The sequence below is a fragment of the Pinus tabuliformis genome, chromosome 6 (assembly GCF_031772625.1).
Source record: "Pinus tabuliformis cultivar Carrire ecotype Pingquan chromosome 6, CPIR1, whole genome shotgun sequence".
Classification (NCBI taxonomy): Eukaryota; Viridiplantae; Streptophyta; class Pinopsida; order Pinales; family Pinaceae; genus Pinus; species Pinus tabuliformis.
This window is the reverse complement of record NC_142292.1, coordinates 2,059,684,876-2,059,700,547: the sequence shown is the minus strand read 5'-3', so window position 1 is coordinate 2,059,700,547 and position 15,672 is coordinate 2,059,684,876. Positions and strand designations below refer to the sequence as shown.

Sequence of the window (15,672 nt, the reverse complement as noted above, 5' to 3'; positions counted from 1 at the left end):
GTCACTTCTGTAGCCTTTGCGTGGATGATGCAGGCCCTTCTGGCCTTTGCGCAATCATTGCTGGCCTCTACGTGGCTCCCTCTGGCTCTGCGTCTGCCTTTCTGCTTTTGCGCTGGTCTTCTGGCACTATCTCTGCCTCTCTGTCTCGTACTCATTGCCCCTCGCTGCAACTTTGATCACTGGTTCGATTTCTCTTAGCGAACCCCGTTCTAGAAAATCGAACTGACTGATCACACTAGTGTGTCTCCAACTGACCCTCAAGCCTCCTCTTATACTTTTTCTGTTGGTCCTTCAACGACCGAGATTAAATCTCTAATCAACGGCTAAGATTAGATTTGGCTTGATCCATGACTTTTGGAACCTTCTAACAGAGTTTTATATTAATACCCATTAATATTTTATTTTTCCTAAGTTTAGACTTAGGAACTCCATTAAAAATATTAATTATTTTAATATCTCCCAAACCATTTAGAATCTGCCCAAACCATTTTTGGGTCTTGGAGATCTCATGTGCTTTAGCCTCTCCACCAATTTTCATGGCTAGAGCACATCCGATGCTACCCCAAATCAACAGAAAGAAGAGCGAAAATCTCAAGAAGAAGAAGGAAAGGTCAAAGCAATGAAGAAGGCTTGAAAAATATATCTTTCTGTCCACATGTACAAGAAGATTAGGGTTTTTTGTGCAATTTGTAAGGACTGAAGTTGTAGGACGAATTGCAGAATTTAAGTTGCAGGGCTGAGATTTTGATAGAAGCAGAATTGGCAGAAGTTTGTCCTTTGTTGACTTTGGAATACTTTGACCTGTTTGGAAGAGATCATTTGGAGGGCTGACTTGGGGCTTGAGGAGGTCTTGGACTTGGTCTTTGGGTCTTGGAGGTCTCATTTTGATCTGATTCTATAAGAAGAGGATTGTTTGGGTTTTCCCCGGGTTTTGCCCTGGCATGGAGCCTATATCTTATGTTCTTTGTGTTTTGTGGTCTTCATGTTTTGATAATTGTTTGATGAAGAAGTAAAAATTAAATAATAAAATGCCAACAAATATCACAAGTAATTATCATGAAAGGAGAATCAACATTAAACTACAAGTACTTTGATTTTCCAACAACAGGAAGCATATTATCAATTGTCTATGGAGAACCAAGAGTGTCAACTATGGAACTGCTTTCTTTGATCAGGGGCAGAGGGGGGAAATCTCCTCTAGTTACCCCTAGATATGAAAGGAGTAACAAGTCTGAACCAGTTAGAATTAGTGTTGATTCTGGTTTGCAGTTTGGTTCAAAAGATGGAAATCCTGAACTGGTACGGCCTAGTTGGTCTTGATATCATTGGTGTGAACATGTATCTTCAATATTCTTTATGTATTTTGTATGCTATTCTTCTCTCCTTTTGTGACTTAGTCTGAATCGATCATTCCCCTACTTTATTGTAATTTATTAGAGATTTGGTCAACTTTGATTGCACTTCCCAGAATTTTGTACTATATATGTACCAGGGCTGCTTGGGAGTGGGAGTGGAAGTGAGAGTGGGGAGCGACATTTTCAAAAGCTCTTGGGTCAGGAGTGATTTTGGGAGCGAATTTTATATAATATATATTTTTATATATTTTGATGCATATAATTCAATAAAAGCATGTATAATGATGAATTAGTGATAAAAAACATAAAAACATGGATTAAACCATATAACATCATTCATCTAGTAGTTATAATCTTCATCAACCACAGGTCCACCAATTACAAGTTCTCATTATATAGCATGTAAGGGTGCACATAACCAAAATAGCATTGACTGCAATCCATCTTTGGACCGAAAATACATCAACAAATAGGCTCTAGATAACCTCTAGCATCCAAAAAAATCATGCTACAACAAAATACCTACATATCATGAAAATCATTGGCTATCTTGGGATCTTTGTCATTAATATCACCCTCTAAGCATTAACATAAGATAAAAAAATGTAGCATGTCAAGTCAAGATTTTGTTTGAGAGATGGGTACATTTTTAGTAAGGTCATGATAGAGGAGTTCGACAACCAATGTCACTAACATCAGGGTACATAGAGGGCTTGGTGCTCTTGATTAAATTTGAGTTCCATACCCTGGTACATGACAAGATCCAATGGAAACATTGCAATTCACCCAATTCTGAAATCCTGAAAAACTGATGTCTGCTGGATTTTGAGTGAGATCTAAAATTTTACTTTCAACATATGAAACCCAATGAGGTCGGAACCACTCTCAAACACCATGGGTCATTAATTGCATATCAATACTAGGGCCATAGGCTTGAGTATTAGGCTGCCCCACTCAAAATTTTTTGTTCTCAATCTTCAATAGATCCCTCTATCACTGCTGAATTGGCAGGGAGCGCGTTCCCGGGGTCACTTCCGATGCACTCCCACTCGGAGCATGCTTCAGAAGCAATTCGGGGGGGGGGGGAGGGCGCTCCCCTGCAGCCCTGATATGTACAGTAATGTAAATGAGTGTAGAACATATTTGTACCATTATGCAATATTCTTGTCATATGCTTGTCCTCTCGTTTTACTTGCAACATCTTTCCATGGTTGGAATCGTGCTGGTATCAAGAACTTTGTATGATTTTGTTCCTCCCGATGTATTGTTGTTTTAAATGGATGCATTAATATGTTTTATTCTATCGTTTGTTACTACATTTAAATGTGCTTCTTCTATTCTATTGGAAGCTCTTAAGAGTTGCTATTCCTCCAATTGAACACTGCTTAATTGGATACCATTTTTTTTTAAGTTTTTACTTACTAGTATTGATGTCTTTGCTTGATGAGATAAGTCCTGACAATGTAACTAATGCTGGGTTATTATTTCAGGCTGGGCTTGTCACTACCCTCAACACTAAAACTACTGTCTTTGGCGTTACTAACCCAAAGGGCCAGTATGATCCTTATCAACGTATCCATTGTGTAGGATGTTTTTTTTTAATCTTTTTTTCGTCTTTTATCTGAAATAGTGTATTTTTATTAGTTGTGGGAATGTCAGCAATCCAAAGCTTAAGTAAGCATCGTGCATAAATAGCAGGAAGCAAAGCACTAATAAGCCTTAAATCCAAAATCAATTCCTTGTTATCACTATTTGACTTTAAATCAATTTTTAATAATGGTTGTTCCTTAAGACTTTCAGCACTTTCTGTTAATACTACCCTTTCGGGTCCTCTCCTGAGTAGATTTGATATAGTTTTGGTTCTTTTGGACACAAAGAAGCCAGAATGGGACAAAATTGTATCATCACATATTTTATCTGAGGTATAATGGACTTATTGCATATGGAATTTTTGAAGTAGTACATATACTATAGCGGTTTGAGCTATCTGAGCAGTTCTCATTCTAGTTATATTTCTAAAATAGCTTGATGTAGAATGGAATATTCAAATTCCTTACAGATTCATCAATATAATCAGTTTTTTCTAATACATGCAGCATGCACAGAAAGAGAAAACGAATGGAAATGATGACTTCATGGGCTTTTGGACTCTCCATATGCTAAGAAGGTACATATGTTACTTTTCCATGTTATCTTGTGTTATCATACTATTTTCTTTTACAGAAAATATAGAATATGTGTATAAATTTGTAAATGAAAATTGTTGTAGAACAAAGGAGACAGTTCTAACTTCTCAGGAAGCACCACTAGCTGAAAAGGTGTGAACATGTATTTCAGGAAAGCAAGTACTAGCACTTCTTGTACTTTTAATATCTTGTTAGATTGCATAGGGTGTTTTTCTTTCTCAATCTTCTAGCAATCTCTGATTCTTCCCTATAAAATCCTATTGGACTACTAACAAAGATGGTTAAACACTTTGGTGGATGTTACCTCCTAAACCTGCACTCAAGTTATAAATCCTTATCAATGAGTGCAACCGTAGGGGAACGTTAGAAAGGATATCTATTGTCACCACGATATCTCCTCTCTTTACACTAGCTCATCTCCAGCAGAAGGGGGCCAACCCTAAATACCAATGTTGCATTAATCGTTATTGGGATAATATCGGCGCGAGGAAAAAATCGGAAAACATTGGAATTATCGGGAAATTATCGCAAATTATCGGGAAATAATCGTGCGGTACAAAAATATTCATTTTTTTTCAATTTTTTTAATATCTAAACCATCTACAACATAAAATAAATACATTGACACATAAATATGATAAAAGAACTAATATATAAGATGTTTAATATCATTTCTAGTGCTAAAATCACGCATAACATTGAATCATGTCCTGAATAGTAAGTCTTGACTTCTGAATCCCAACTCAGCCTCAAAATATCAACAAAAAATATGATAATGTATCTCATCATGTCATAATGTCGTATACAATAAAATGAAGAAAATAACTAAAGTCTAATCCTATTGATTTCCTTTGCCCCTCTTGCGGGAAAATGCCACAACTTTCCCTTTCCTTTTAGATGTAGATGCTAGTGCCCGTGCTGGTGGAGATGGCAGTGGAGTCTGATGTGCTCTAGAAGTTGAAGAACTAGAAGTAGGAGCTATAGGAGGTAGACCACATCCTCTACTGGTGGCAGTGGTAGCCCGGGTAGGTGGTGTCACCTCCTCCTCCTCCTCCTGCTCCTCCTCCCCCTCCACTACATCCTGCACTAACCAATCATCAACAGACTCCATGAGAGGCCTCTCGGCCTCAACCCTCCATGCAGGAGTGGTGTCAATCCCATCCAATGAGATGGCATCCACATCAGGTGTCCTCTCAAGTTGCCTCACCCACAATCGAAGATTGTAGTAGACGTAGACCATTGCATTAAGTCGTTGGGACTCCAACCTGTACAAAGATCATGAAATAATAATTAATAATTATTAAAAAAATATTGTTTAATGAATTCAAAAATTTATTTGGAAATTTGCAATATTTTAAATGTTTAAGTGTTAACCTGTTGCGCTTCTTGTGTATTTTTTCAAATACATTCCAGTTGCGCTCACATCCTGAGGAGCTACATGTTTGGCTGAGGATGCGAATGGCAAGCTTTTGCAGAAGGGGTACCCTGCCACCATACATTTTCCACCATGCATCTACAACAAAATTACAAATAAAATTTTAAATAAACATAAGAAAAAAATGGAATTTGAAGAGACAATGAAATTTGAAACAAGGTTACAAACTAGAAAATACCTGGCATTTTAATCGTCCTATCAGTGACAGCCATCTCAAAGCCAAATGTGCCACTTGCCATCCTATATGTCTCAATTTATTTAGAGATCTCTATACGTTGTTCTGGAGATCGCACCATCTTCGGGACACAGGATAAGAATCCATCCATGAGCTCAGCATCAAAATCAAACCCACATGCGTAAGAAAATGCAGGGTTCAGGAAAAGCCCAGCAGCATGAATGGGACAATGGAGTGTGTTGTTCCATCGCTCATCAATCACTCCCCATAGGAGTTGTCTTTGAAACCCATCATCTCCCTTACTATCATAGTAGGCCCGAATGGCTTCTTTGGCCCTATCCATGGCCTCATACAAATAGACCATTGCGGGCTTCTCACCATCAACCAACTGAAGGACCTTTACCAAAGGTTCAGTAACGACGCACACCTCCTGCACTCCCGCCCAGAAGTCTTCCTCGTATGAAACTAGTTTGCATATGACCTCTCCTTCTGGTTTGCGGCTCATTGGCAAAGCACACCACTCCTCTGAAAGAAACATTCTCTTCACATCCCACGTAGTATTCAAGAGGGATTGAAGAGATAAGAAACTGGTGGCAAACCGTGTAATGGCGGGGCGCACCAACTCTTTGTTATTAGTGAATCTTCTCATCAAGCTAAGCACAGATGTATGGTTATATATAAATTTTGTAATGCTTTTGGATGAATCAACAATATCTTTGACAAAGGGAATTTTCCCTATGTCCTCCAACATCAAATCAATATAGTGTGCAGCACAAGGTGTCCAAAATAAAGTAGGATGCCTGTCCATAAGCATCCTGCCAGCAGCAACATAATTTGTAGCATTGTCCATTATGATTTGGACAACATTTTGTTCACCCACCTCCAAAATAAACACATCTAGCAAATCACATAAAGTTTTTGCATCTTTGATTTGTGCAGATGCATCAACAGATTTGATAAACATAGTCCCCTTGGGACAACTAACCAAGAAGTTTATAAGGGTTCTCCCTTTTTGGTCAGTCCAACCATCTGACATAACAGTGCATCCTGTTTGTGCCCATGATGCCCTAAAATCCTCCAATCTTTGGGTGCAGTCACGCTTTTCATTTTGAAGAATTCGGCCTCTGAAATCATGATAAGAAGGGATTTTGTACCCTGGGCCAACACTGGCAATAACATCAACAGTAGGTTGGAAAAATGGATTATTCCTTACAATGCTGAAAGGAATATCACTCCAGAGGAGAAATTTTGCCAGCAACTTGTCAGCTTGTTCTTTCTCAGTTCTTTTTAGCATTGAACCGATAGATGGCTGTGAACCAGGTGTGGTTCGAGGAACAAAAAATGATGTGGCAGCTACCGGATTGGTTGATGCTGCAGTAGAACCAGTGCCACTTGGCCCACTTCTTTCAACTGACCTTTTTAGTTGCCTTTTGAGTTCTTCTTTGGCCTCTCTAGTCTGCTCTAAATTTTCCAATGCTCTCATGGCTCTTTGGATAAGTTCAGGATTTGTATTTGTACAAGGCCCCACATCTTTTCTAGGGATTTTTGCAAGGTGAAACTTCAACCTATACACCCCCCCGGACATAGGGTGGCCACACAACTTGCAACTCAAGTTTAGTCTATCATTCGGAGAATCAGGTACACCATATTCCCAGAAAGGATCCAATTTCCTTGGCATGTTTGTTTTTGAACTTTGAAGTTGCAAACTTGAAGTCTTGACTCTTGAATGGTGTTTTGGTGCAGTTGTGAACCTATGGGAAAATAAGGATTACAATTTAGCATTTACAAAATTACAAGTTACAAATTTACAATTTAGTATTTTAATTTTTAATTTTTAACATTGTACATTGAAAATCCAAGTTACCCAACCTAAAACAACCATTCCAAAGTTCAAAGTTTCAAACACAAGTTACCCAACCATTCCAAACCCAAGTTACCCAACCAAATGGCAAAAACAATGAAAAATACATAAACAATATTTAAAAACAATGAAAACAAAAAAAAAATTGGTTCCCATAGTCATACCAAGTTACCCAACCAAAAACAATGAAGAAATATAAAAAAATCTTTAGAAACAATGAAAACAAAAGAAAAATGGTGCCCATACCAAGTTACCCAACAAAAAACAATGAAAAACATACAAAAACAATGTTTTTAAAAAATGAAAACAAAAAAAAATTAATCCACATACCGTTTCTATGGAGAAATCGGTGGTCTCCTCTTGATTTTCTCCTCTAAGCACTTAGATTTAGCTAAAAACCCTCTTCAGCTTGGTCTCCCAGCTCTCCTCTACCCTCCGCGCGCGACTGTCCAAATGAGCTCATTAGAACCAAAAAAAGTTATAAAACAGCACTGTCACGACCCCCCGCGATTATTTCTCTTTTTATCGTGATAAAATCGAAATTATCGCGATAATTTCAATAAAAATTGGCAAAAAAAATTCCGGCGATTATTTCATATAGTTATCGCGATTTTATCGGGACAGCGAAAAAATCGCAATAATTTCAATTTATAGCGATTTTCACAACACTGCTAAATACAATTACTAAATGTTTAATGAAGCTCTGAATGGATTTATTTCAGTTATTAAAACAGAAATGAATTATTAAAATGAATTATATTTTTTAGGTGGTTAAATGAGTAGACTATTACCAAAACCAAATTAGGGTAAATACTGTCCGGGAGCAATGTAGAGGGTTTGATCTATGCATGAAATGGATAGATAACTGCGCTTGTTACAAGTTGCCACAATTGCTGTAAATGGGCTGATTTTTTTACAGCAGAAAACTACTTGAGGGCCCTGTTACCACCTAATTGCATGGGATGCACATGTCATGGTTTGCACATTAGTCAAATTTTGCAGGTTGGCTTTTTAATCCTAACCTTGAAAAGGTTGGGATATTGATGGAGGCAGCTGGTATCATGGGATGAGAAATAACATGTGGTGGATTTGTCTTGGTACCTGATTTTGACTTCATGATAACATATCTCTGTTGATGAAACTTTGGGCTTAGGAGTTTGTGGTTTCACTTGTAGCTTTGGTCTATGGTAGTGAGATGCTTCTTGTAATTTGTGGATATCACAGCTTGCTCATGATGTGCCTAACCTAAAAGCCTTATATCTTATGTATCTTTTAGTATGAGTGTGGCTAGAAGGCACCACTTGTATTATAATGATAGAAAACACTAAGTGGTATTCTCCTATGGCCCTATAAACTATTGAAAAACCAAGTTAGTAAGATTAGGATTGATTTCTCTGTTAAATCTCTTTTTATTACTTATGTGTTCTTCATCAAGCAATTATACAAATGTTCAGTTTTTCAAGAAAAAGAAAGAGACAAGATACACCAAAATTAGGCTCCAAGCCAGGGCAAAACCCCACAAGGGGGAAAAACCAAAAATCCTTTTCTTATAGAATCAGATCAAGATGAGATATCCAAGACCAAGACCAAACTGCCACCAAGTCATGCCCTCCTCCAAGTCACCTTCAAAGTCATAGGTCAAACTACTTCAGATCTGGTCAAGCTTCTGTAATTCGAACCTGCAACAAAGAGGGTCAAAAATATGTCTGCAATTGCCTCAGAGACCTTGGCGTTATTCACAAAATTCATCCTCCACTTATGCGAGCTCTTCTCTCCTTCTTCTTAGTCTATTACTCCTTTGTTAGGTGCAAAAGATATAAGTTGATGATAAGTGAGTTTCCTACAAAGCAATCAAATTGTCTTATATATATATATGTCTAGGAGGTTGAATAGCCTGGCTCTTGGAGGACCTGGCCAACTTGTTCCAAGGAGGGCCGACTTAACATTTTGTGGATTAACGACTCAATATAAAAATCAATTTTCTTTTTTTCTTGCAAATGTCCAAATGGGACATGACTCAAATATATTTTCTTTTGACTTGTAATAAATTCTTTTTGACTCTATAAGCACGAAGAACATACATTGACCAAAATATAATAAATAGATCAATAATTTTACATTATGAAGACCGACTCTAGTTACAACTTCAACACTCCCTCTCAACTAGGGGGGTATTCATAATGATTCAATAGGATAATCTCAAGTTGAAATATTCATATAAGAAAGGGTCCAGATGGATAAGCATCAATGATGATAGCATCATCATAACCAACATTGTTAAACTACCAAGGCTTTGACAAGTCTTCTCTATCTCTCCACTAGATCAGAGCACAATGTTGGGAGGCATTAATAGACACCACACTACCTCTCTGAGGCACATACCCCACTCGTCTATTCACTAAGCTATGTCCTCACCGTACCATTTCCTAATCCATTTTAACAATGCTTGACACAAGGAAATGTTGGTCCTGTAGACCATTCTTATATTAGATCAATGTACTTGAATCTTATGCCTATTAGTCCTGTTCATAGTACACAATCTAGCAGGAGTCCTAGGAGGGGTATCTAAGGGACAAATACTAGACCAAATGACAATAATGGGACAAAGACTCACTGTCACCACAATCAATGTCCACTGCTCTTTATAGACTTTCACCGATGGGAGGAGTCCTGGTATGAAGGAATCACTCGAAATGATAAGATCAATTACAATGTATGAAATGATTTCCAAGGCCCATTCAAGGAGAGGCTCAATTAGGGCTTGTTTCTCATGAAATTGCACGCCCAGAAATGTGGGAAAAATCCTTAACCCCTGTTACCCACCACCTGTGGGTGACACCCATAGAAGAAATTTTTCTCTAGATTGTCTTCAGTCAACAACCAACAACCCCTTTGCAGCCCCAGATAGCTCGATGTGCCACCATCTCCGCCACCTGAGCCAACCATTATGCACCCTCGACCATCTATCATGATTGTATGTTTGAAGGTGGGCCTTCCAACTCCGAAGGTATGGCTTTCATTATGTAGTTGGGTATCTTTGCTTACTTATTATGGACACTTCTGGGAATGGATTAGTGGGGGGATATGGCGGAAAGAATGGGCTTGGTCTATACTCTTGTCCCCTTGTCCAACTTGGTGGTTAGCCTTGTATCCTAGTCCCATGGGATGTCCTCTATTGGCTACTGGCCTTAGGAGTGGCACTATATGGGAAACCCCAATTTTGATTGCGTGGTGTCGCTTCCTGACCTCACATACATTACTTCCCTCTGCTCGTTATAACCCCTTTTCACATATTTCACATCCAAGTCCACATTTGTCCATTGGGTCCACAAAGAGTTAGCCTCCCCTTCCCCTTGTCCACACTTTGGGGTTAGGCCTGGAACGATTCCCCGGAGGTTGATGCGGCTAAAAAGAAAGTAAAAAGCATAATTTGGCCATTCTCAAAAGGAAATGTGCCATAAAATGCAAAAGATGGCTGGGACATACAAATTTAACACGTGGGAAAAGTGTTAGTTTTTGGTAGCATCGGATATGCTCTAGCCATGAAAATTAGTGGAGAGACTAAGGCACATGAGTTCTAAAGAACCCAAAAACAGTTTGGTGAAATTCCACCTGGATTGTATTTTATTAAAATAATTAATATTTTTTAATGAGGTTCCTAAGTCTAAACTTAGGAAAATTAAAGTATTAATGAGTATTCATTAAAATATGAGTGAGAATGTTCTAGAAATCGGATCAAGTCAAGATTTAATCTTAGACGTTGATTAGAGACTCAATCTTGGCCATTGAATTCTCAACGAGAAAAGTATAAAAAGGAGGCTTGGGGTTCATTTGAAGAATATGCAAAGAGTTGATCAATCAGTTCGATATTCCTAGGGCAGGGTTTGCTAAGGAATTTGAACAAGTGATCAAGTAGTGAGGATCAGAGGCAGTACTGGAAGGAAGTGATTTCCAGTTCTAATGAATATACTTCAAAGAAGACAGTGAAGGATCAAAGAGCCAGCGCAGTGCCAAGGAGGGACAACGCAGCAACTGGAGGAGGTTGACGCAGAATTGTTGGGGGATAGCAGAGATCAGTGCCAAGAATCACTGTGGATGATTGGCAAGAGAAATCTCGATTTCTCAGTAGTAGAAGCAACAACAGCTAGGGTGACACAGTTAGAGGGAGTCTCCACGCAGAAGCCACGTAGTGACTGTGTAGGCTCATGTAGAGACTGCGCAGTGGGTCATCCAGGAGTTGGGGCCAGTGCAAAATCTCCAGATTCAGTGTGAGAAAATTCTCACTATTTGTCTATCAGTTATCTTCTCTGAGTGGAATGCCATTTTCTATGGGGCATCCAGATTGTATTTAGAAATTTACTGCAAATAATAGAAACCCTTAGATCCGCTGCACGGTTTTCCCGTATTGTGTTTTTCCGAGGACGATTGTCCAAAAACAAGTTTGTCAATGTGATTGTTCATATGCTGGTGTTTCTCTTACCTTTTAATTTTTAGTTCTTAATTTGTGAAGTCTGCAGCTGAATTTATTTTGATATTTACTGAAGCATTGGTAAATAACTTATTATTGTAAATAAGTAGGAGAAATAAATCAATCACTGCAGCGAATTTTTCACACAAAAGCCAACATGAACTCTACCCCTATCATTATGGCCACCACCCCGGTTCCTAGGGACCCTCATATTGGCCCCCTACATCTTTAACGAACCCATCATTGCCCCAACCCCTAGTGGGCAATAAATTGCCTTACCTTAAGGGGGTATTTGTTGAGAAATCTAGGGCAACTTTGATAGGATAATATTAATTTGATTTCTCTTCTTTTGTCACCTTCTTGTGATGTTCATTAATTCTTTTTTGCAATTCATTAGGTTCTTATCATCAAGACAAATGCCAAACAATAAAGATCACAACACAGAACACAAATGTAGGCGCTCAGTTAGGGCAAAACCCCTATGGAGGGAAAGCCCAGTCAAAGTCTTCCACTAGTAGATTCAAATCAGATTGAGACAATCAAGACCTTACAAACTCTCCATCAACCATCAAGCCAGCTTCCCAAGTCAAATTTTCAGTCAAATCTTCCTTTAGTCAGACCTTCCTTTAGTCAATATCAACTCTTCAACAAAATTTCAGCCTTCTTTGTAATCCTAAAGCTTAGCCTGCAATTTCGATCCTGCAATATGTTGAGAAATCGAAAGGGCTAGTGATGTTTATGATTTCTCTATCTAGATAATTGCTTGTGAAGACAATTCAAACAAGATCTTTTATATGTTAGAGATTATTAACTTCATCAACCAACTACCATGCATAATAAACAAAAGAACAATAACACAAGATATAGGCAGCAACCACAACAAAACCTCTCCAAACCTGAGAGGAAAACCCACGATAATTCTTCTTATAGTTTCTTCTCTTGACAAAATTTCCAAGATCAATACAAAGACCCTTGAAATCAAGTGACTCCAAGATCAAGGCTAGAATCTCTTCTTACTGCTGCAACATGGATCTGAACTGCTACCAACCATGAAGGATTTTTCTTCCTTCTCCCTTCCTCTCCTTCTTCCAAACTTCTCTTGCTTAAGGTAGTTCACTGGCCGAGAAGATCACTTCAATACATGCATTCAACAAGGGTGATCTGATCCCTTCAATTGATTGTCTAGAAACCCTTACTGCAGTCCTGAAGCTACTATAGGTTCTCCACGTGTAAGTGAACAATTTTCTCTTATAATCCTTCTCTTACTGCGCTATGATAGTGGCTCCTTCCTAGCCCAATATCCGAACCTTTTTGGATCTGGAATCAACCCTTATTACAGAAATATTCTAGGACTATATCACAGCCCTAACAAGGATCATATTCTCCGCACGTGTGACAGAATCATGGCCTTTCTAGCTTGCTAGATCCTCGATCTGGAAGTTTTTATTCTTCAAACGTATCTGCCCTTCAAGTAGACTTGAGATCGAATACTATACTTCGTGGTGATGGCTTGTATGATGATGCCCTAGCCTCGCACAACAATCCCTGTGGTTAAGGACAACAGAACAATCCTTATGCTTCTCGACTTGCAGCTGCTTGAATAGACCCTTTCCTCACACTGTTGATAGGCTCCTTCGCATAGGAAGCAGATCCTTCCTTCACCCTTCTTCGCATAGACATAGACCCAATCCAAGTGTGTGTCCGAATGCATGAGGAGGGGGTCTATTTATAGTGTATAAGGCCTCCTTAACAAGCCGACATGACCCATTCCTTAGCTGACTTGAAGCCGACATGATACTTCAATTATAAATATATTTTATGCCGAAAAATACATTGATTCTATTGCATGCATTTGGAGGGATCATTTAGTAGCCCTTTTGATCTTCCTTTTCAAGGAGACTTTGCCACATGATTCTGCCCTTGATCTTGGAGTCATACTTGTACATTTCAAGTGTAAACATTAATGACACAACCTATTACCTAGAGCTCATAATGAGAGCTACAAAGACAAATACATTTTTGATCATGAAACCCATGATTCAAATTTACAAAATACTTTGCTAGATACAATTTACATCATTTGTATTGGCTTGTGTCATTATGAAGACCGAACCTAGTTACACTTTCTTCAACACTCCCTCTTAACTAGGGAGGTATTCATACATACATGATCATTGGACAATTTTTCAAGTTCACAGAAGAATTCTCATAAGAAGATCGGATTTGCAATCCATCTGTTATAGCATCATTTCAACCAACATTGTTTCCATATAGCAAGGCCTTGACTAACAACTCTATCTCTCAATTAGATCAGATCACAATGTTGGCGAGACCAATGACTGATAGAAACACATCATCATTGTCTCTCTTAGGGTCATACCCACCTGAGTGTTCTCCAAGTATGCCCTACTAGGACTATTCTCATCTTGGGTTCCCAGTCGTCAAGAATATCGGTCCTCTTGCCCACTCTTATCTTGGATGCCCTACCACATCCTCAAAGAGTGTCGGATGCCAAATGATTCCACAATCCTCCATTCTTTCTTCCAAACTAAAGACAAGAATGTCGTGTCTAACTCTCCCTCTTAACCAGGGATGAGTTCCAATTTTTTCTTTGCTTGAAAACTTACTCATAAACCTTTACTCATAGGAATCTTCCAGAGCTCCCTCTTAAACAAACGCTCTATCATCATTGCTTTATAGGGTCTTCTAGTTGATTGATGATCCAACACTTTGATGTCATCAATTTCTTCGTATGTAGGGTTCAACCATCCATCACTTTCCTTCATCAGGTCATTCCTTCTTTCCTAGAAAGCATTCTCCTTGGATCTGCATCTGGGGCTTCCTTCATAGGGCCATCTAGCTCCACCTTTCTTTTAGCGGTGATTGCTCTATATCTCGAGGTACATAGTTGTGAAGGCCCTGCATACATACCCAGACTTATCCAAAAAGTCAGAAACCAAAAATAAATCACATCTTACCTTTTTGGTGATGGCCTTTTTCTAATGACATCTCCTTGTAGATATCAACATCCTGCATACATGTTGACACATCTCCGTAGATATTTGTAGTCAAGGGTCTTCAACTTTTCAGACTTCTATCCAAGTCTGCATATCTTTCTGGGAGATTTCCTCGTCCAATCTTCCCGCTGCTATAGTTACCAAATCGCCCTTTACCTCCCAACCTATCTAAGGTCTACCTATACGGTCCCCATATCTAGAAGACAAATCTTTTGGGCCCTATGCCCAAAATTCCAAGAACAATCAGACTCAATGTCCCTATTTGTGGCTCTGTTGGAAGTTTCTCTCCTATGTCCGTAATATCCCCCCTCTCTGTCCGTTATATCTTCTCCTTATACCTTCCCATACCACCGTCTCAATCTTCAACTAGCTCTTCTGTCTCCTTTGCCTTCTAGGCGTTCTCATTACATTGAGTATAAAAGAACTTTTGTGAGGTTTACATATCGTTATTTGAGATTTTAATCTAATTTTCTTTTATACTTTTACAATGTTTTTTTTTTTAATTTAACTCTCATTTGATAGTTTAATTTAATTTTATACTTTAATTAAAATATTTAAATTTAATTCTTATCTATTTATTTTATAAATTTAATTTTGGTTTACAATTTCAGTATCTTTACTATATATGTGTTTTTGATTTAAAGGATATATATAAGAGTGGTACACATATCAAAGCCCTACTTGATATATTTATTATATTTTGGTGAGTTACGAATTTATTTCGATAATCGATTTATCAACCTAAACTTAGACATTTTCCATATTAGCCAGTATGTATACTAGTTCAATACGTGTGGTTCATATGTAGCTATTATATGCATGCCTCATATGCTCGCTAATATTCCTATGTTCCCTGTAATTTGATGGGTCATTACAGATTTGACCTTTGACCATTAACTTTCGTCAACTTTGTCGTAGTTGTGATAGAGATGCTTCACTACAGAATTTTGGAGATTCCCCATTCCATTGTGAGGCCCTTGGCCATTTAAGAAAAAGGAAAAAGAAAATGAGTACATATTAAAGGAAAAATTATTTAAAAAAAAAGTATATAAGAAAAGATTGAAAAAACACAAAAATTTAAAAGATAATATATTTAGAAAAAAAATCAAATATATATATATATATATATATATATATATATATAGATAGATAGATAGATAGATATATAAGGGACT

General features: G+C 38.0%; 1 protein-coding gene across 1 annotated transcript in view; it reads left to right on the top strand.

Moving 5' to 3' along the window:
- The window catches only part of MCM9 (minichromosome maintenance 9), a 429,077-nt gene that overhangs the window by 386,132 nt on the left and 27,273 nt on the right, over positions 1 to 15,672 (top strand). Inside the window, exons 18-20 of the mRNA XM_089412073.1 lie at positions 2,846 to 2,927; positions 3,156 to 3,277; positions 3,452 to 3,522. Of these exons, the coding sequence (XP_089268199.1) occupies positions 2,846 to 2,927; positions 3,156 to 3,277; positions 3,452 to 3,522 (275 nt within the window). The remainder of the gene's footprint in view (positions 1 to 2,845; positions 2,928 to 3,155; positions 3,278 to 3,451; positions 3,523 to 15,672) is intronic.